Consider the following 23,772-nt stretch of genomic DNA (forward strand, 5'->3'; position numbering starts at 1 on the left):
TAGAGCTTGGAGATAATATACTTTACATTTTGCGACGATCAAGCGGATTGGCTATATAGTACATTTTGCTTTATGTGAGTGCAATGTCTGTATGTGGATAAAGTTGGATATACTTATCTAAATTTATATGATAATTTATATTAAATTAAATACTATATTAGATTAAATTTATATATCAATCAAGCAGTTGAGATTTAATATATAGCAATATAGGTATATACAGTATTGCTTTACATGAGTGTATTGTATGTGTCAGGGTTATGTTTAGTTATGTTAGTTCATTTGTGTTTTAGGGGCCATTTTCACAAAATAATTAAAAACTTTTTATAAGTTTTGGCCAATAAGTTCATGATAATGCCGTTTTGGGGGCCTGAAAACGCTAACTTTTGAAAACGTTTTTCAAACTGCACGTTTGTAAAAACTGTATCGTTATTGTCTCTGTGTAAACTATAAAAACACACATTTGTGAAAACGGTGACATTATGCATATTACAGTCTACGTATAGGCAAGTAGTGTTTCTTTACAAAGTGACATCGCCATATTCTGGCCTGGCAGCAGAATATAGTGTTTTAGTTGTTTTTTGCGGATACATGTGAACTGGGATGGATGGATGGATGGCATTGTTGTGTAAATGTTTGTTGTTTGTTTGTTTTTGTTCTGTTCCTGATCGCCTGTGATCCCTGTCATTGTTACGTACTGATAAGGCAATTTTGAACCATGTTTATATAAAAATAAAAATAAATTCAGCACATAAAAATGCAAGCCCTAAAAATACAATGCATTAAAATGCATGCAGGGTTAATGCTGTTACGGAACAGGGACCCAGAGACAGAAGAGCAGGTAAAAGAGTGGGCAGACAAACAGGTAAATTACTAACACAAGGTAGCACAGGACACAGACGCTGGAGAGGACACAGGAGATGACACAGGTAAAGACACGGGAGGTATGGGTCCAAACGTTCCACACACTTGGTGTAGCGGCACATAAAAACAATCCAAAGACCGCTAAGGAGCTGAGTTGAGGAATAACTTCTGTGACGCGTTTTTCTTTGAAGCTTGCATGTTGTTTTATTTTGTACAGGTTTGCACGGTCAACAAAATATGTGCTCCAGCACTCACCCCCATTCTTCCATTCAAACACACACACACACACAACAGGTGTTTTAACCCCACTTAATTAATGACACACCCATTATCATTTGGTCACATGACTTTCCCATTATATGGCTCCTACACTTGGGATAAATGAGACTGGACGATGAGGGAACACAAGGTGAGTGATTTTATGGTTTATTTTAAGAAGATCCCAGACAGGTGCAGGTATGGGGAATGTAGTGAAGGAGGTGGTGACTAGGCTGGTGACTGTGACAGTACTTTCTTCCCTCCCGGTAGGCGGGACGAGAATCTGGAAGGGTGGTCTCGGCGGGACGAGAATCTGGAAGGGTGGCCATGTTGAGACAGGACTCAGAAACGGGGTCAGGTTAAGGACACAGTGGGGAGACAGAGACAGAATGGAGATCCGGCGGCCATCTTTGCCGAGGGCTCGGGAGGTGAGGTGGCGGCCATCTTTGTCGAGGGCTCGGGTGGCGTGGCGTGGCGACGGCCATCTTGGCAGGAGATGAGGACTTAGGCTGGGCAGGCATGACGTGAAGAAGCTCAGGCTTGACAGGCTTGACAGGCATGACGTGAAGAAGCTCAGGCTTGACGGGCATGACGTGAAGAAGCTCAGACATGACGTGAAGAAGCTCAGACATGACGTGAAGAAGCTCAGAAATGACGTGAAGAAGCTCAGACATGACGTGAAGAAGCTCAGACATGACGTGAAGAAGCTCAGATTGACGTGAAGAAGCTCAGACTGACGTGAAGAAGCTCAGAAATGACGTGAAGAAGCTCAGACATGACGTGAAGAAGCTCAGACATGACGTGAAGAAGCTCAGACTCTGAAAGGGTGGTCTCGGCGGGACGAGACTCTGGAAGGGTGGTCTCGGCTGGACGAGACTCTGGAAGGGTGGTCTCGGCGGGACAAGACTTTGGAAGGGTGTTCTCGGCTGGACGAGACTCTGGAAGGGTGGTCTCGGCGGGACGAGACTCTGGAAGGGTGGTCTCGGCGGGACGAGACTCTGGAAGGGTGGTCTTGGCGGGACAAGACTTTGGAAGGGTGTTCTCGGCTGGACGAGACTCTGGAAGGGTGGTCTCGGCGGGACAAGACTTTGGAAGGGTGTTCTCGGCTGGACGAGACTCTGGAAGGGTGGTCTCGGCGGGACGAGACTCTGGAAGGGTGGTCTTGGCGGGACAAGACTTTGGAAGGATGTTCTCGGCTGGACGAGACTCTGGAAGGGTGGTCTCGGCGGGACAAGACTTTGGAAGGGTGTTCTCGGCTGGACAAGACTCTGGAAGGGTGGTCTCGGCGGGACGAGACTCCAGGAGGGTGATCTCGGCGGGACGAGACTCTGGAAGGGTGGCCATGTTGAGACAAGACTCAGGCTCAGGAACAGACTCAGGACACAGTGGGGAGACAGGGACAGAATGAAGATCTGGAACTGCTTCTATTGTGTAGGACGATCCACTCACCCACAGGATGTTGTCAATGTATTCCCTCAAGGAACACGTGGTGGCAGTAGCTGGGAATTGCCTAAAGAGTGGATCGTCCAGACCCAGCCAAAAAGATGGACTTGAGGGCTGCCTCTTTCCAGGACACCTGGTGTACCAGGTGTAGGTCTCGATCGGGCGGTGATCCTGGGTGATGTTGAGGAGTAGGTCAGTGGGATCTTGAGGGTCGAGGAGGATGCCCATCATGCTGCAATCTGTCTAGGTCCAGTCTTCTGTTACGGAACATGGACCCGGAGACAGAAGACCAGGTGAAAAAGTTTATTAGCAGCAGTAGGCAGACAAACAGGTAAATTACTAACACAAGGTAGAGGAGAGCACAGGACACAGACGCTGGAGAGGATCACTGGAGAGGAATGCTGGGGATGAACACTGGAGGAATCGCTGGAGACACAGGAGATCACACAGGTAAGGACATGGGAGATCACACAGGTAAGGACACGGGAGATCACACAGGTAAGGACACAGGAGATCACACAGGTAAGGACATGGGAGATCACACAGGTAAGGACACAGGAGATCACACAGGTAAGGACACAGGAGATCACACAGGTAAGGACATGGGAGATCACACAGGTAAGGACACAGGAGATCACACAGGTAAGGACACAGGAGATCACACAGGTAAGGACATGGGAGATCACACAGGTAAGGACATGGGAGATCACACAGGTAAGGACACAGGAGATCACACAGGTGATCACACAGGTAAGGACATGGGAGATCACACAGGTAAGGACATGGGAGATCACACAGGTAAGGACACAGGAGATCACACAGGTGATCACACAGGTAAGGACATGGGAGATCACACAGGTAAGGACATGGGAGATCACACAGGTAAGGACACAGGAGATCACACAGGTAAGGACACAGGAGATCACACAGGTAAGGACATGGGAGATCACACAGGTAAGGACATGGGAGATCACACAGGTAAGGACACAGGAGATCACACAGGTGATCACACAGGTAAGGACATGGGAGATCACACAGGTAAGGACATGGGAGATCACACAGGTAAGGACACAGGAGATCACACAGGTGATCACACAGGTAAGGACATGGGAGATCACACAGGTAAGGACACAGGAGATCACACAGCAGGTAAGGACATGGGAGATCACACAGGTAAGGACATGGGAGATCACACAGGTAAGGACACGGGAGATCACACAGGTAAGGACACGGGAGATCACACAGGTAAGGACATGGGAGATCACACAGGTAAGGACACAGGAGATCACACAGGTAAGGACATGGGAGATCACACAGCAGGTAAGGACACAGGAGATCACACAGATAAGGACACAGGAGATCACACAGGTAAGGACACAGGAGATCACACAGCAGGTAAGGACACGGGAGATCACACAGGTAAGGACACAGGAGATCACACAGCAGGTAAGGACATGGGAGATCACACAGGTAAGGACATGGGAGATCACACAGGTAAGGACACGGGAGATCACACAGGTAAGGACACGGGAGATCACACAGGTAAGGACATGGGAGATCACAGGTAAGGACATGGGAGATCACACAGGTAAGGACATGGGAGATCACACAGGTAAGGACACAGGAGATCACACAGGTAAGGACACAGGAGATCACACAGGTAAGGACACAGGAGATCACACAGGTAAGGACATGGGAGATCACACAGGTAAGGACACAGGAGATCACACAGGTAAGGACACGGGAGATCACACAGGTAAGGACACGGGAGATCACACAGGTAAGGACATGGGAGATCACACAGGTAAGGACACAGGAGATCACACAGGTAAGGACACAGGAGATCACACAGGTAAGGACACAGGAGATCACACAGGTAAGGACATGGGAGATCACACAGGTAAGGACACAGGAGATCACACAGGTAAGGACACGGGAGATCACACAGGTAAGGACACGGGAGATCACACAGGTAAGGACATGGGAGATCACACAGGTAAGGACATGGGAGATCACACAGGTAAGGACACGGGAGATCACACAGGTAAGGACATGGGAGATCACAGGTAAGGACATGGGAGATCACACAGGTAAGGACATGGGAGATCACACAGGTAAGGACACAGGAGATCACACAGGTAAGGACACAGGAGATCACACAGGTAAGGACACAGGAGATCACACAGGTAAGGACATGGGAGATCACACAGGTAAGGACACAGGAGATCACACAGGTAAGGACACGGGAGATCACACAGGTAAGGACACGGGAGATCACACAGGTAAGGACATGGGAGATCACAGGTAAGGACATGGGAGATCACACAGGTAAGGACATGGGAGATCACACAGGTAAGGACACGGGAGATCACACAGGTAAGGACATGGGAGATCACAGGTAAGGACATGGGAGATCACACAGGTAAGGACATGGGAGATCACACAGGTAAGGACACAGGAGATCACACAGGTAAGGACACAGGAGATCACACAGGTAAGGACACAGGAGATCACACAGGTAAGGACACAGGAGATCACACAGGTAAGGACATGGGAGATCACACAGGTAAGGACACAGGAGATCACACAGGTAAGGACATGGGAGATCACACAGGTAAGGACACGGGAGATCACACAGCAGGTAAGGACACGGGAGATCACACAGCAGGTAAGGACACGGGGGATCACACAGCAGGTAAGGACACGGGAGATCACACAGCAGGTAAGGACACGGGGGATCACACAGCAGGTAAGGACACGGGAGATCACACAGGTAAGGGCACAGGAGATCACACAGGTAAGGACACAGGAGATCACACAGGTAAGGACACAGGAGATCACACAGGTAAGGACACAGGAGATCACACAGGCAAGGACACGGGAGATCACACAGGCAAGGACACGGGAGATCACACAGGTAAGGACACGGGAGATCACACAGGTAAGGACACGGGAGATCACACAGGTAAGGACACGGGAGATCACACAGGTAAGGACACGGGAGATCACACAGGTAAGGACACGGGAGATCACACAGGTAAGGACACGGGAGATCACACAGGTAAGGACACGGGAGATCACACAGGTAAGGACACGGGAGATCACACAGGTAAGGACACGGGAGGTATGTGTCCAAACGTTCCACACACACGGGATAAACGAGACTAGACGATAAGGGTGGTATTATGGTGAAGTTAATGATGGAGATCGCTGACAGGTGCAAGTGACTGTGAAGGAGGTGCAGGTGTGGGCCAAGGAGGATGCTGGGAAATGTAGTGAAGGAGGTGGTGACTAGGCTGGTGACAAATACAATCCATATTTCTTCAAATAGTGCAATTCAACAAGCTTTTTTTTTTTTTTTACATTTGTCATTATTTTACTTCCATATTCCTATGTAAAGATGCACCGGCCGGTCAGTCTGATATATGCCGATTTTATGCCGGTCAAATGCACTCGGGCGCCGCATAATTAACATTGCGTAACATGAGCATCACACGTGCACACGGAACGCACATGTAGGAAACTCCTGAATTATGGCCGTTTCACACCGCAAGCGGGAGCAGCGCGTATTTTTTCCGGCGTGCATGTTAATCAATGAGTGCATTCACACCGCGAGCAGGAGCGTCGCGTGATCGTCAAGCAGGAGCGTCGCGTGAGCAGCAGTGAAGCGCGGATTTCGGCGCCAAGTCTATTTCTGTTTCACGCTCAATCAAAGTGAAAGCACACTTTTGATCGACAAAATAAATATGATTTCACACAAAAAGTGCCAAAAATGCACAGAATTTGCATGTCTAGTGTGTTTTAACAAGAACTGGAGTAGGCTATGTCAGAAAAGAAAATGAAGACTCATATTTATAGAAAGTGTACCTATTTAAACTTATTTTTATTCAGTTTGGGCAAAAGTATATGGTGTTTTATAAGAAAAAATATATAGAAAGTAAATATTTGTGTGTGCTGTAAAGTGGTTAGAAAAAATGTATCGGAATCGGCTAAAATCGGTATCGGCAGGTCAAACTCAATGAAATATAGGAAATCGGAATCGGCCAAGAAAATTGTAATCGGTGCATCTCTATTCCCATGTTCTCCTTCGTGTTTCTAAGTTTAGACTTGTGATTAAAGACTTAAAGAATTCTCTATCGTCGTGCAATTATTGCAAACCGTTTGTGATAGTATACTGTATATCCAACATTATATATGTAAAATTTGCTACGATATAAACAATTATGATGCCAAGATTTGCTGTTTAGTACATATTGCTTTACGTGAGTGTACTGTATGTATACAGGTGAGGTTGAATATACTTAAATTATAGTAGTGTATAATTCATTAATAATTATTATTTGTTATGTGGTTATTCGGAAACCTGTAAGGTTTTTGTTCAATTTATAACAATTTGATGTAGTAACAACTTAAGCTTAATTACTAGGGCCTATTATTTGGTGATGTGTCTCACTGCCACGGGTAAATGATGCATGTAAATGACAGGGTTACAGTTCTTTGATAGTTCAGAGAAAGGATGAGCTCTGTTCTCTAGCATTTAAAAACAGAACTGAAGTGATAATGTACCTGATGGTTTGCTGTTTCTGAGACTTTGACATCCAGAGAACCAGACAGGACAGTGTACCAGTTAGTGCCGATGTCACCCTGCCTGTATACTAACACATACACACACACACACACACACACACACACACATTCTCTCAGTCAGAATGCAACCTTACAGTATATGACATTTCAAGTTAAATCGAAGTAATTCTGTCAACAAAAAAATATTTTATATGTGTGTGTGTGTCTGTGTGTGTGTGTGTGTGTGTGTGTGTGTGACTCACATGTTATGCCTTTCTCCAGACATTCATAGAAGCCACATAGACAGATCTGCTGAAGGAGTGCAGGGTGGAACTTCTCAAAGGCCTTCACACTTTTCAGACGGGCCAAGATAATGTCCACATCCTCCCCCGAACGCTCCTCTCGACTGACAACACACACAAATCAAATTACAGGAATACTCTACCCAAAATTAAAAGGTCCCATGCACCAGGAGAAGAAGAAATAAATGAATTTGAGAAAACAGCCTTTAAAGAAATGCAATTCAAATCTACAGACGGAAATAGATAAAGTACAATAAAATAAACATGTATTTTACATGTTATCTTTCCACTAGTCAGAACAAAAATATTATGAAAAGCTATATCCAAAATCTCAAAACTGATCAGTGCATGAAAAAAAAAACATTTACATTTCACACTATGATGGAGCTGGTCTGTGTGCTAACAACACCTTAGAAGTTCTGATTATAAACCAAAACCAGAGCACATGCAATAATATTTGCCAATACAGTGAGCTAAATGAACCTATCAAGATGTGAGAATGGGTTTATAAATGTTTAAGGGACCTCTGACTGCTGCTGTCGCCTGAAGCCGTTCAAGAACTGCAATATAGCAGGCCTGATTTATTCAGCACCGGCTCAAAGAGAGAGTGAACATTATTCATGGACAGAGCAAAAACATCACAAATCGGTGAGAAACACAATATCACACAAATCATGATGTATATGTGACACAAAGCTAGTGGTGGAGTGATATGGGATTTTGATGACTAATGCTAGTGCTGACAGAGCAGGCTGAATGTTGGCCGATACAGTGTAGGTACTGTTAGTAACTTTCATGTCATCAGAATGGCACTGAGATCGATCACGTGTGAATGCTTAAGGTTTAAGCGGCGTAGAGTAATGAGATATTGACAGTACCGCCTAATTAACACCTCACACACACACACAGCAAGTCAAGCACAACACTGCAGTCATAGCATGTCTTGCAAACTAAAGAGGTACACGTTTGTGTGACCGAATCTCTAGGTTTCACTCAGATCAAAGTGACAACAACATCATCAGTCTTGCATAGCGAGAACTTTAACGATTGTCATGAAGTCATAATGCAGCATATGGCAAAGAACCACCAGAAAGACAACAACGTGATGCAGATGTTCTTGTCCTATTTATTAATTTATTAAAACATACCCTAAAAATACAATTAATACATAGTGACTTGAATACACACAAGTTCTTCAGCTTCTCCTTCATCTTCACTGGCCCCGCCCAGCCCTAAAGTCTTCTTTGTCGCTGATGGTCCGTCCAGCCTCCCACTCCCTCCTCCTCCAAGTAAGCTCCACCTTGGTGTGTGGATCCCCTGGCTCTTCCTTGGGCTTCTGACTAGAGGTCTTCACGGGTCCAAAAATTCTTACCCGAACCGGAAGGGACCCGTAATTTGCTACACCGAACCGACCCGGACCCGACTATTATTTCAAAAGCTGGACCCGGACCCGTGCAGACCCGATAAATTTTTTGTAAGCTGGACCCGAAACTGCCGGGAAGACACAGACCCGACTGGACCCGATTGTCACATTTTCCACCTTAAACTGCTATTACAAGTCAATAAACCTGTTGCGAAAAATTACAACTTTTTGTCTTACCTAATTTAAGGAGCCGTAGCAGCGTAGTAACGTTAGTCTCTCCATCCTTTCCTTGTAACGTTAACGTTACGTTACCTGACTGGCTGTGATGCATTACAATCCTTCGGCTCCGACAAGAAAGTTATCCATGTTATTCCTCTCCTTATTCCACCAAGTCCAAGCTTAATCCTTGTTATTTCAGCTTCAAAAGTCCACATGATGTCACGGACTCACGGTGACGGATGACAAATTAAACGAGTTAGCTGCTAACTCGCACAATAACTTTTGGCTGTTTGCCTTTTTGAACTATAATAACGATTGCTCGTTCAGTGCCATGGCCGCTGCGCTGACGTTATTTATCATCTCCGTGCTCTCTGCTCTGCATCATCGAGTCTGAATCTGACCACTAAAACTTTAAGATTGAACAAAACGATTAATTGACATTGTAAAATCTAAAGCGCGGTTTGGCTATCCCTCACTGAAGCTCTGCCTCTGGTAACTGGTTGCCATAGAAACATGACACGCGCTTGACTGCAAATGCGCGCTAGCTGGATGGATCAACCTAAAATATGCTTTTTAACGCAATTTATTTTGAGTGTCAAAGTAAACATTCATGTGACAGTTCACCTCAGATTATGTTACTGATTTAAAATATATTAAATATGAGTGTGACAAGACGCATTTTTGAGATTTGATGACTCGCACGGGTATTACACACAATGTTAAACAGACCCGGGACCCGAAGTAATAGATTCGACCCGACCCGGACCCGGCTGATCATTTAAAATATAGACCCGAACCCGTACGGGTCCCGGGTCGGGTCCCGGGTCAACGGGTCAACGGGTTCACCTGAAGACCTCTACTTCTGACCCCACTACTCCAACTTGCTCCGTTAACCAGTCGGCTCCATTTTGGCTCCTCGCTCCCTCAGCTCCACCTGGGACTGTCGTCCTTCTGGCTCCACCAGGCTCCCTTGTCCCTCTGGTTCCACCTTGGTAAGTCGTTGCTCTACCTCCACCATGGACTTCTAGGTCTTCAGCTGGGCCTTGGTCCTCCACCCCTTTGACTTTGTTGGGTTCCTCCTTCCATTCGGCTCCACCTCAGTCCTCACTCCCACTTGCTATGCCTGTCCTTTGGCTCCACCTTGGCTGCTTGTCACCGTGGCTCCGCCTTAATCTCCAGAACTTCCAGTGTTGCCTCATCTCTCGGTCCATCAGACTCCGCCTGGGTCTCCACAACTCATCAGTTGGTCAGGCTCATGACCCCACCCTGGCTCCCTCTATTGGTTCCTTCATGGGTCACCATCCTCCTGACTGGCTTCTGGTTCGCTCTGGGCTCTGCCGGCTCCCCCGTGGTCTCCTCCACTGCCGGCTTCCCCATGGTCTCTTCTGCTATTAGTCCTGCCAATACCTCATCATATATGGTCCTGTGTAGGTGTCAGGAGCCACCTTCTGGATGAAGGGAGTAATGTCACGTTCAGTTGTTTTTTTTTTTATTTTGTTTTCATGGACTTTTAGTTTGTTTCTCATTGTTTCATTTATTTCCTTCCATGTTTTCATTGGTTTTCAGTTACTTATTGTGTTTTTGATTTCATCCACCTGCTCCTCATTAAGATCATTAGTTCCTGTGTATATAGAGTCTCAGTTATAGATGTTTTTTTGTTTGTTTTTGTCAGATGCTGAATGTGCCTTAGTTACCACACAGTTTTATTCATTCTTTGTTTTGGATTACTTGCTTTTGTGATTGTAAATAACGTTTTTGCTGCTAATAGATCCGCAACGCTCGCCTCATCTTCTTCCATAGCCTGAATGTTACAATCATAATCAGATAAAGAAAGTTTATGTTAATGTTTTTTAAATGTATCTTGTGCTCACCAGGGCTGCATTTATCTAATCAAAAATACAGTGAAAACTAAAATATTTTGAAATATTATTACAATTTAAAATAACTGTTTTGTATTCTAATATGTTGTAAAATGTAATTTATTCCAGTGATCAAAGCTGAATTTTCAGCATCATTACTCCAGTCTTCAGTGTCACATGATCCTTCAGAAATCATTCTAATATGCTGATTTGATAATCAAGAAACATTTATTAGAAACATTATATAACAAAATGTCTTGTAGTGCAACGACTCAAAAACATAATGATGTTTTATGTACTGTAATTTTATTTATTTTAATTATTAAGACGCATGTAGGTATTCGTGCATGGATGTTTGTCTGATGGTTACACCACATGACATTTTTAGAATGATTGAAGAAACGAAAATGGCAAAATCCCCATATGAAATCAATATGAATGCAAAGAGTACATTTCTAAGAACTTAGCACATATTTTTTAAAATAATTTTTTATTTTTCTTGTATACTCTTTTCTTATGTCATTGACCCTTATCTGAAATAATAGTCAGAAATCACTATTAAAACAATATAGACCATTTTGGTGTTAGCAGAAGCTTTTATTTAAAGCGACTTACAAATGAGGAGAATAGAAACAGTTAAACCAACAATATAGTAGCAGTCTATGGAAGTAAAATAAAAATAAAAAAGTCATTGCCAGTTTATATCTCACACTTTTGAGAAGAAAAATCGGAATTGTAATTGTAAAGTTTATATCCCGCAAATCTGTTGTTGTTGTTATGATTAAATATTATCATTCTGTGACTGTGGGGCTGATACATTATGTCCTCTGTGAACTGCATGTGAATATTCTGTAATATTTAGATCTATTGTTTACATCAAATTCATGCTTTAGTAGTAGGGTAATCTTCGAATCGGTCGTTTTATCAGTCCATACTGTTCGTTTAATGGCTTGCGACCATAAACTTCTGCGTTTAGCTTCAAAGGGCATCTTCCTCCACTCATTATACTGTTTTTCTGTCACCATAGTGCGCACGCAACTGCAGTGACCTAATCTGACAGTCACTGAACAGACTGAAGCTGAAACTCAATTTAATTTAAAGCTAAACACTTTATATGTTTAATAAGGTTATATTAATATAAGGTTAGTCTAAGCTTAAAATTAGATGTCTGTTTTTTTCTACTAAAAAGCACATGTCCACTTAAAGGTCAGACACACCTGTGCAAACAATAAGCTACGTATGTGAGCATGTGCCAGTGTGTGTCTGCGGGTGTTTATCAGGGACTAAAAATCCATTTACTATGCAAACAGTTCTACATCAAAACCTAAAAAACACTGTAAACGTGACCAACACGTTTCTCTCCTAACCCAAAAAGTATGTTCTAAGAAAGTTTTGCTAAAGTTCCCATTAAGTTATGAAATAGTTTTTTCTGAATGTTCTCTGAATCAACATTCAAAACATCTTTAACAGTGTAGTTAGATTACTGTACTAATCTCTTTAAAAAGTATTGGATTACTTTTCACCAATTACTTTCTAAATCCCATATCAGCATCGACCATTTAAACAACACAAGAACAGACACGAAACTGCACTTTTGATTATTTCAAATAAACAATTGCATAAATTATTCTTGAACTGACCAAAATGTGTAAAGGGAGAAGGTTACAATAAAAAGATACATTTTTACATTAGACATTTAATTTTTATGTTAAATCCACTGTTGTTTTATATGAAATTATTCTGTCTATGCAATTATATAGTAACTGTAATTAAATTGCAAATTTGCCAGGAATTTTCAGGATCAAAGAGTATTATTTTACCAAAAAAAAATGTTGTGTGAAATGGTCATGCTGGGTCATTTTCTTAAAAATTGCTTTGAAACAATAGCAGAATGATTATATAATATCACAGTAATTTACTGCTCTTGTTTTACAGTGAATTCACATTATAAAGTTATATTTAACCATGACACTTTAAGAAATTGTTTACCACTGAAATTTTTAAGTCACCATAATGGAAATTCAAATTTGTGATCAAGCCATGTTCAGACAAGCTAGGACATGAAATGAATTGGCTAATTGACTGATTTTAAGTTAGTTAAACTATTTTGGTATGAATATGAAGATTATATTTTTCTAATAAATTAGTTTGTATTTTACAGTAGTGGTGCAAATGCTGAGGTACATGTGACATCATCTTTCAACATTATATTTTTTTTCTCATAAGAATCACCTAATGATGCAAAAACATCAATATTCCACATAAAAAAAACACAACAATGGTGACAAATAATAAAAACACAACATAAACCAACATTATAAAAAAAAACAATTTTAAACCAAACTGCTAAAAAGTGAGGCAAGAATAAGTTCAGCAGCACAGATAAAGCCAACACGTATCAAATAACTCCACAGCATAATCTATTCATGCCGCACTGCATGCTGGGTGCCTTCATTTTACATACAGTATGCACTGCAGACTGTAAACTCACAGTAAAACCAAGCTATTTTACAGTACAATTGTAAAAACTTGACAGAAATTGACAGTAAAGTAAAGTATACTGTACATTTTACAAGAAATTTCAGAAAGAGCCGTTAGATATAAGAGAAGTCCTACTGTGAAAGTAATGCAATTATTAACCTGTTAAATTAAATATACTGTAATTTTACACTAAAATTTTGGTATCTCTTTATTTTACAGTCCTGTTCCCCATGTACAAACTATGTACTTATAATAGTAATTGCAATAACTGGGTAATAACTCTGAACCTACACCTAAACCTACTGTAAACCTAACCCAGTTACCTTATATTACACAGTACTATCTTAGGCAAGTACACTGCAAGTTCACATACGTGACCGTACTGTAAAATAAAGAGCAACCAAAAGTTAGCCACAGTTCTCTGTCCTGTTAGCAAGTACTTTTGCTCAAACTAAAGGGTTAATGATTTGAACAACCTCCTAACTTCAGGTGTTAATTCAACTTGGGCGTGTATGGACTTCCTCACCTTATTCTCAATATTTTACTCAATATTTGTCTCACTTGAAACAGTTAAACTCTCAACTATACTTTCAGCCTCAATAGTTAAATTTATGCCGTTCATATAATTCAAAGAGCAATCAATCTGTTGTCGTCTGAGTCAGAGCCACTGCAGTGGAAATCAAATACAGCTCCACTCGACACATCTGGACATTGCTGTTATGCATCCATCTCTCCATTAAAACAATGTCAGGTAAAAGGAGATAAAGACAGGAATGGAGAGTTGAGTGCTGGCACATTTCAGCGGGCATGTGTCCGTCTGCTTTAGGTGTGTACTGTAAATATTGATCTACAGCAAGATGGAGCCGTTCATTGCAGGAAGAGCCGGCCGGAGCCCATTAGAGTGCGTCATAAACACATTACACACAAATCTCGGCTCCGTGTTTGATAACGAGACTATAATGTTTGTTAAACTGCTTTATAATGTCGGATATATACTAGATGGCCTGTTTCTAGGCTATCATGGGCAGAGTCCATAGACTCACTAAAGTTCAGCACATCTGATCTTCCGTTTGCCATATTTGATGTGCTCTATGTGTGTTCATCACTGTTTATATGTCAAGAAAAGCCTAAATTGAATCATATCAATCATATCTCTTCAGAGGGCTTGGATTGAACCGCTCGACTCATGTGGATTTTGTACTTTCTGAAGCTTGAAAATTTTGGTTGCTAGGAAACTTTTAATGGATGGATACAAATTATGAAAGAATATTAAAAATATAATTATTTTTGTTTAGAAGATGAACAGAAGTCTTATGGTTTTGGAACAAGAAGGTGAGCAAATGATGACAGAATTAAAATGTTTGGGTTAATAGTGATTTTTAGTCCTTGTCACACAGAATGTGGAGCATCCGCTCGCATTATTATCTCAACTTAGGGCTGTAAACGATTAATCGCGATTAATCGAATCCAAAATAAAAGTTTGTGTTTACATAATATATGTGTGTGTATTGTGTAGAATTATTTTGTATATATAAATACACACAAGTATTTGAGAATTATTTGCATTTATATACTGCATATATATTTTTATATGATTTATATTAGATATAAATAGAACTATTTTATATATAAATACATTTTTCTTAAATATATACATGCATGTGTGTGTATTTATATACAACACACACATATATTATGTAAACACAAACTTTTATGTTGGATTCGATTAATCGTTTACAGCCCTATTTCAACTTATTTCTTAAATAACTGTTTAACGAAGATAATCAGATATTCGAAACTAGCAAATCACGCCCCCAAAAAAAACTATTTAGGGCCGACCCACTCCCATGAAGCACTGCGAATACTGAATATTTGTATCTGTATATTAGCAGTTTGAGCATAGGGAGACTGATTCTATCACGGTGCCCTAAATTTAATGTTTATTGCAAAATATCGTCACGAGTGGCTGTGCTGAATGAAGCGCACAACAGGAATAATCCAAGGAAACAGTTTTGAACCCTTAATCACTGTTAAAAAAGGATAACACTTAAGATGTTTGGGGTCAGACTGACCCCAAACTTTTAAAGAGCGATTGCATAAGGAATTTTTTTTTTTTTTTATGAAAAACCTATATATCATTTTTTTTATTTACTTCTCAACTATACATTTATGCTGTGTTTTTGTGGAAATGTTTAAGTTTTTTACCTATTTACGGAATGAAAGTGCAATGACCACATGTATCCAGAGAGGGCCATAGAGACTCATTCATTTTCACTTTATTGTTCTTGATGCTTCAACTTCTCCTCACAAATTTATGATATATATATGTTGTGAATATTTATTTAAACATTTTGAAATACATAAAAAATCTGTAGTTTTGTCAGAGTTAGAATTTGTTGTTGTTTTCTGATATACATTTTGAATTATCTGCTTTTGCAGAATTATCAGTGTGTGTTATTATTATTATGCAATGTGTGTGTATGAGATAGAAAGTTCGTTCCACTTTGGGTTTATGCTCTAGGACCAGACCTTGATTTAAATGTGATCAAACAGTGATTAAGGGTTAATGATAAACCCAACTCAGGAAAACACAACCATCAATTAAGGGGCTGTTTACACTACACCATTTTCAACTAAAAACGTAAAACTTTTAATGCGTTTTGGCCGCTCATTTACACGAAAACTGTGTTTTGGGTGCGCAAACCCACAAAACTTTTGAAAACGGGTTTCAAAATGCAAGTTTCTGAAAACAGTCTCCATGTAAACAAAAAAAAAAAAAGATGATGATGTCATGCAGAAGCGTATTACGTGTTCAGTCTATAGACCTTCTGTAGCCCCGCCCCTTTTCAGCGCTACGCTCGTTGTCTTTTGACTTACGGTCTGTATTTTCACAGCGATCTTGTGTATTTATGGATGAACGGCTCGTTTTAAAATCTTCACGGTCTACTGACATTTGTTAAGACATCTGCTTCAAACATTACAATCCTCATGATAACTTTCGTTTTCGTTAACTTTAAGTAAATCCACTTTAAAAGCTAGTTGCTCCTGGACAGCGATCCCATTGAAATACACAGAGCGACCGCTAAACGGAAGTTCAAAGACAATATACTAAAGATGGCGGCGCCCTTGTTTCTCTGGCGCATAAGGTCTATAGCGTCTCATCGCCATCTACTGGCTTGGCAACATAATACAGCGTTTTTAGTCGTTTTCGCGTGTGAATTTGGGGTTGTTTTGACAATGGTGTCGTCTGTACTCGACGGTTTGTTCCTTTGAAACTCAAAAGAAACACTTCTCTGTTTTAAGCATATCGTTGTCGTGTAAACGTACCCTCAATCGTAGATGAGACAAGACAAAGCATTGAACAAAATCAGGGAGTTTAAATACCAGAACTAATGAGCAAACTAATGAGATAATTGATTAACAACAGGAGAACTGAATGAGGATGACAGACTAGAAAACTAGGTCATCGGATACAGAAACAAACACAAAGCAAACTCCGGTAACACTTTACAATAAGGGCTCATTTGTTAACATTAGTTAATAACTAACATGAACTGACACTAATCAATACATTTAGTAATATTTGTTAATGTTAGTTAATAAAAAATACAGCTGTTCATTGTTTGTTTATGTTAGTTCATCAATGTTAACAAACTTCTGATTTTAATAATCAATATCAGTAAATGTTGAAATTAATATTAACTAAGATTAATAAATGCTGTAGAAGTGTTCATTCTTAGTTCATGTTAACTAACTAATGTTAACTAATGAATCTTATTGTAAAGTGTTACCCATGCTCCTGACAAATATGCATAAATATTTACTTTGCAATAAATGTAAAATATGTGGTTTCTATTAAAGCAACAACATCTATAAATCTATAGTTGTATATTTCTCTGTCATCTTTAATTTGAATGTCATTTGCAATGCTTCATTAGATTTAAGTTATTTCCCTCATTAATGCTGGTAATGTAAGTAGCCTAGTCTTGAGCCACCAAATCACATTCACTGTATTATTAAGAGCACCCTGGACATTCTGCTAAACCTCTCCTTTTGTGTTCCCCTGAAGAAATAAATGCATACAGCAGGGTTTGGCATGACATGAGGGTGAAGTTTCGTCTCTGTTACTAAAGCCCTTCACACACACACACACACACACACACACACACACACACAGCAGAAAGCGTCTGCAGTAACACAAGCACTGCAGCACTGGTGACCTCTTCCAGGAGACAAACACACAACCCTTTACAAACTACACTCACACACACTAGATTCACATGAAGCTTGCAATGAATCCATCGGGCATCTAAAACCAGTCGCGCTGAGAATAAAATGCTGCATCAATTACACTGACAATCGCATTTGACATATGGCATGAAACTTATATTCTAATATGTGCAAGTGTTTGGATTCTGGCATGTGTTTTCTATGAGGCAGTGATGTGTAAAAGATCGCTGCAGGTGGATCAGAAGAACACCATGAAGTTTGTGTCGTGTAAACAATAACGTTACCTCTTATCCAGACAGATGATCCACTCAGCGGAAGAGGACGGGTGGCTGGAGGAGTGTGTCGCGACCATCTTCGGTGAAATCATGGAGTAAAACTACAGCTCGCATCGCCCGCACCTGATCATGAGCCGCATGAGACTTTACTGAGAGAGATCGAGTTTGAGTCTGAGTGTGTGTGAGCGATGCTGCTGCCGCCCACACAGCTGACACGCGGAAACACACCGGGGCTAGTTGTCACACGGGGAAGTTGCCACGAGAGCCAAAAGTAGCCTATAGGCTACTATACAGTGGTTTTGTATGTTTAAATGCCTTGTGCCATTTTTTTAGGCCTATCTAAAATTCCAGCATTATTTGCTATAGGCTAGCTAAACAAATGATGATGACAACATCAAACGGGTCAGGTTAGTTAACATTAGTCTGAAAAAATTAAAGGGTTAACGTTAGTTCACCCAAAAATGAAAATTCTGTCAATTACTCACCACCCTCATGTTGTTCCAACCCCGTAAGACTTTCGGTAATCTTCGGAACACAAATGAAGATATGTTTGATGAAATCTGAGAGCTCACTCCTCTAGGCAACTAATTTAAACTAACAGGTGTTCTGACGGAACATCATACCCATCAGAATGGGATACCTTCGGTTAATGCGCATGCGCAGCAGTAAAATTTGTGGAATTACGCATGCGTTACATTTAAACCATTAATTTCAGCATACCTAAGATTACAAGCGGTAAGTGTTTGTGTATTATATCGCATAATATATACACATTACCTAATTGAAGGGTATGCTGTTTTGATAGCCCCTGGTTTAATAAAAATACAGTTAATAAAGGGGTATGCTATGTTGATAGCCCCTTGTTTAATACAAATACAGTTTCTACAGGGGTATCAAAACAGCATACCCCTGTAGAAACTCTATTTTTATTAAACCAGGGGCTTTAAAACAGCATACCCCTTTATAAACTGTATTTTTATTAAACCAGGGGCTATCAAAACAGCATACCCTTCACAAACACTGGTATGCTTTTTTGATAAAGTAGGCTAAATTGACAGAACCCGCTATAAAACTCAACTTCCGGTATGCTATTCTGACAAAGTATGCTACATCGACAGAACACCGGCCCAGAAAGTTATTAAAGACATCGTTAAAATAGTCCAAGTGACTACAGTGGCTCAACCATAAGTTTATCAAGCTGATAATACTTTTTGTGCGCAAAAAAAAAAAACTTTATTCAACTATTCATTTTCTTCTGTGTGGGCCTCTGAGTGAGTTCACGTTACGCAGCGCTTGTACGTCACACGTAGGCTCACGTTGAGCCTACGTTCTCGTTGCTTATGGTTAACTTATGGTTGAGCCACTGTATTCACTTGGACTATTTTAACGATGTCTTTCATAACTTTCTGGGCCGGCAAGTTTCAATTACAATAGAAAGGAGTGAGAAGGCATGAAGGCATGTAGATTGTGTGAACAGGCACAAGTAATTCGAGTTATGTAATCAGATTACTTTTTTTAGTAAAGTAAAGCATCATCTTTAATGTCTGAGTTACTTTTACAAATAAGTAGCCTAACACAAGTAACTTTGTTTCCCATGTATGACTGACAGCACTCCTGTACTCAGTGAAATCAGGAGTATATGTTGTGTTCGCTGTGTGTGAACATGATGATTAGCTACTGTAGATCTAGACTAAATGAGAGCATTTACTCACTGGCACAAAAACAGATTCAGTATTTAAATGAATAAAAACGCAAACCTTGAATATTACACTAACCTGCAATAATTAAATATGTTAACTTACACAAAAATACTTTTTATAGGTACTTTTTAATAGGTTTGTTGTCTACTGAACAGCTGTGAATTTGTATTTCCTTCAGCCTGAGGCTCATTCATTTCAGTTTTGGTGTGAAAGCCCTTTACATTTGACAAAAATATAACTTTTTTTGTTGTTGTTAAAATCAAACAAACTAGCAAGCCCAGCCCACATGAGAAAAAAATAACACAAAACTAACATAACTCATTGCTTCAGGAAAAATAACTAAAACAATGAGTTACTTTTTTCAGAGAGTATAACGCAATATTGTAGCGCATTACTTTTAAAAGTAACTTTCCCCAATTATGGTATAATTTATGATCCAATAAGACCTTTTACAAGCAGATCAAAGGTCAGCAGCAAAGACATTGATTAATAAAGTGAGATTACATAAAGTATTTTTGTGTAATATATTTAACATATTTATAGTTATAATATATATATACTGTATATATAGTTATTTATAATATATGTATAGTTTAGAATATATTTAACATAAAAAATTTGCAGGTTTTTAATGTATTATTGTTAAACTATTATATACTGTAACTCTTTAGGGGATTGTAATTGTTTGTTAATTATATATTTTTTAATTTAAGAGAAGTTTAAACAGAAAGCAATATTTGGCCCAAATAAAAACTGTATAAAAGAAACGGTTGCACTTTATTTTACAGTATGTGCACTTACAGTACATGTAGGCCTACTTACAGTGTAAGTACTGGTAATATAACTATATGGGTTAAGGTTAGGTTTAGGGGTAGGTTCAGGGTTAGTACATAGTTATTACCCAATTGTTGCAATTACCGGTACTATAATAAGAATAGTATGTACATGGGGAACAAAAATAAAGTAAAGTGCTACAAAAAAAACAAACATTTAAAGTCACAGTGCACTGGCGGTGTTTATTCAACATCTTTCACATTTATGAAGAGGAATGAGAGAAGACTGAAAGACAAGTTCTTCATGACCAAGATGGAAACAGTGTTGAGTGTGAGTGTTGGTGTGCAGTTTAAAGCCAGTGGTACGTGGGTGTAACTCTAGGAAAATGGTTGTTTGTCTGTTTTCTGCAGTCCCAGACACAAGCACATTAACGCACTGTAGCTCTGTCTCATTATAAAGATGTCCAGTCAGCAGCTGAGAGGAAACAGCCCTGCTGGGAGAGGCAGGCACAGGGTACAGGGACACTGAGTTACTGACAAAACATTTAGAGAAATGCATCAGTGTATTAATATACCATTTACAATTAGCCTCATTTCCACTTTAATTTTCCTCGTGGACAGAAACGGTGATTAACAGAAAAGATTTCCACATTCCTCTGACTGTATCCTTGGTAACAGATGGACAAAAGAAGACATTGATTTACAAGATCAAACATTGTGCGCAACTGTGTGGTTTGTGAGTTCTCGGTTATCTACAAAAGCGCAGGCTCTGTAAAGAGATTAATTTAACGTTGATTGTTATCATTGATTTATTATATAGTATTGATGTAACTGCTATTAATGTTTAGGTTGCAATGCAATTACTTTAATTTAAGCACCCAGTGTCACGTGGTCAGTGAAGACTGAAGGTGGCGTCATTAAGTCATCAGTCCACCAGGTGGCAACACCTCCATTTGGCTTTGAGAGCTGGAAATGTGAAAAAAGTTTTTAGACCTACATTGTACAGAGCTTTTCATTTGTTCAGCCTACGCTCCAATTATAGGCTTTAAAAGATGGTTTCAGTTTTCACCTGCAAGTCTGTGTTTACTGCAAGAACTAATCCTATGGTTTACAGTTCCTGTATTTTTGTTTTCTTTATTTACTGCAGGCTATTTCCAGAGACTAACCTACAATGCTTTTAGAATGAACCTGTCATTTTAAATGTACAATGGTTGGAAGTAAACACCTCAAAAATATATTTTAATCCAAAATCCTTAAAAAAATATCTTCAAAATTCAATTAAACACATTTATATTATATATTTTGTAATAGTTGCTGGGTAAACAAGTGAATGCAATAAAATCACACTAGTGTACATTTAGAAAAGAGTCAATAATATAATTTTGGTAGATTTCAATAATATTAATAAATATTCCCATTATATTGCATTCCCATATATATATATATATATTCTATATTTGCAGATTATATATTAATGTAATAAAAGGCAACATATTTCTTGACTATATTTCTTACTCTTAAGTACGCTTTAAAGATAGTATTAATGTTTAAATTAATAATATTAATATCTTTAAAATGTATCTTCATATACTTTTTGTTGTGTTTTAATTTAGTACTTATATTGTGATGTGTTGACAAACATACTAAAGCACATATAACTATACATTTGTACATTTAAAATATAACTTTATATTTCATATGGAATAACACACTATTATAATCAAGTACTGATTATAATATGTAGTGTGTTATTCCATATTAAATGTAAAGTTATATTTTAATACATTTCAAATCAAATGTATTATAAATAAGTCATAAATATAATTAAATACATGAGCTTTCATTATATGACATTGCAGTAGGCTATAATTTAGTTTACTTAAATGCTTGTCAGTCATTTTAGCTTGGCACAACTGTAAATTTCATATCCAAAATGCACCAAAAACTACCAAAATACTTCATGTCTCAAATCAAATCTTTCTTCACTCAACAAACACACTTTGTCACTCATTAAACAAAGACCTAAAAACACTAATGACCAAGTTCAAATAGGAAGACTAACACCAGTGTGTCACAGCTGGGCAGGCAAAGGAAGGGGAGATATAAATATTGTGCAGCATTTTAACTTATTTTTATAAATGTTTATGTGGTATTCCACAAAGGGTGAGTAATAACAAAGAAACATAATACAGCTTCACAATAAAGACAATACAGAACAAAGGGACTGAATCCAACTGAAGGCATGAATACACACTTAACGAGAGCTAAACAAGACACAGGTGCACAACATAATCAGTAACTATGACAACAGCAAACTAGCGACTAAGAAGGAAACACATGAAAACAACAAGGGGGTAATCCTGCTGTTAGCACTCCATTGACTCCCATTCATTTTGGCGCCACTTTGACAGCGAATAACTTTACATCTGAGGCGTTTAAAGACTCCATTTGTCTATTATTTATTTCTAAAGAAACACGACAATGTATAAAAGGCTCCATTACCTTGTATCTTACGTTATGGCCCCGTAGAAGCAGTTTTTGTAAAAATAGGCTAACGATTGCGTCATAACCACGCGACTCTCTGTCGCACTGTAGAGAAATTACCGTATAGACCGGCGGAGAAGGTTGCAAGCAATCGGGGGACGTGGAGGCATAAAGTCTGATAAAGTCAAGAGAGAAGCCCTTAGAGAGTGATAAAGTTGCTCCTGCTGCTAGCTCATGGTCAGCTAATACTTACGCTCTCCGTCTCTGCGAGATTCGGAAGGGAATGATTCAGATTTCTCTCGGCACAGCGACTAGAAGACTGACAGCTGTCAGACACGTTGTACACGTCACATCTACGTCGTCAAGCTCAGTTTGAGCCTGCGCAGTTCGCCCAGCCATCAGGAAGTGAGTGCTTCTAATTGACTTCACTTTTGTCCAGTTTATATACTGTCTATGGAAAACAATGACCTACAAACCTGAAAAAAAGCTCCATGAAGACGAAACTGGAACTCAAACTGAGGCCTTGTCCACACTAATACGTTTTCGTTTGAAAATGCAAATTTATGGACAAATTTGAAAACGCAGTTTCCGTGTTAGTGTGGACTGTGAAAACGGAGGTATTTGAAAACGATGATGTATGTTTAGTCATGTGACACATATTGAACCCATAGATCAGGGGTCACCAAACTCGAGGGCCGCTGTCCTGCAGAGTTTAGCTCCAAACCCAATTAAACACACCTGAACCAGCTAATCAAGGTCACACTAGGCATACTAGAAACTTTCAGGCTGGTGTGTTGGACCTGGTTGGAGCTAAACTCTGCCGGACAGCGGCCCTCCAGGACCGAGTTTGGTGACCCCTGCCATAGATATTCATGTTTATACTGGTATTGTGCCTGTTATGTGCTATTCACTTTCACAGTTGCTAAAATATGTTACTTTGCACACTCTTCATATC

At 39.7% G+C, this 23,772-nt stretch overlaps 1 protein-coding gene across 2 annotated transcripts in view; it reads right to left on the reverse strand.

Annotated features, from left to right (window-relative positions):
- Positions 1-18,059, reverse strand: part of rapgef4a (Rap guanine nucleotide exchange factor 4a) — a 98,573-nt gene extending 80,514 nt beyond the window's left edge. For both annotated transcript variants that reach the window (XM_079619792.1, XM_079619791.1), the window contains exons 1-3: positions 17,870-18,059; positions 7,395-7,537; positions 7,132-7,220 (exon numbers count right to left, since the gene is read on the reverse strand). In XM_079619792.1, the coding sequence (XP_079475918.1) occupies positions 7,132-7,220; positions 7,395-7,537; positions 17,870-17,952 (315 nt within the window). In that variant the 5' untranslated portion in view covers positions 17,953-18,059. The remainder of the gene's footprint in view (positions 1-7,131; positions 7,221-7,394; positions 7,538-17,869) is intronic.
- Between the last annotated feature and the right edge of the window lie 5,713 nt (positions 18,060-23,772).

This window comes from Phoxinus phoxinus (assembly GCF_949152265.1).
Source record: "Phoxinus phoxinus genome assembly, chromosome: 7".
Lineage (NCBI taxonomy): Eukaryota > Metazoa > Chordata > Actinopteri > Cypriniformes > Leuciscidae > Phoxinus > Phoxinus phoxinus.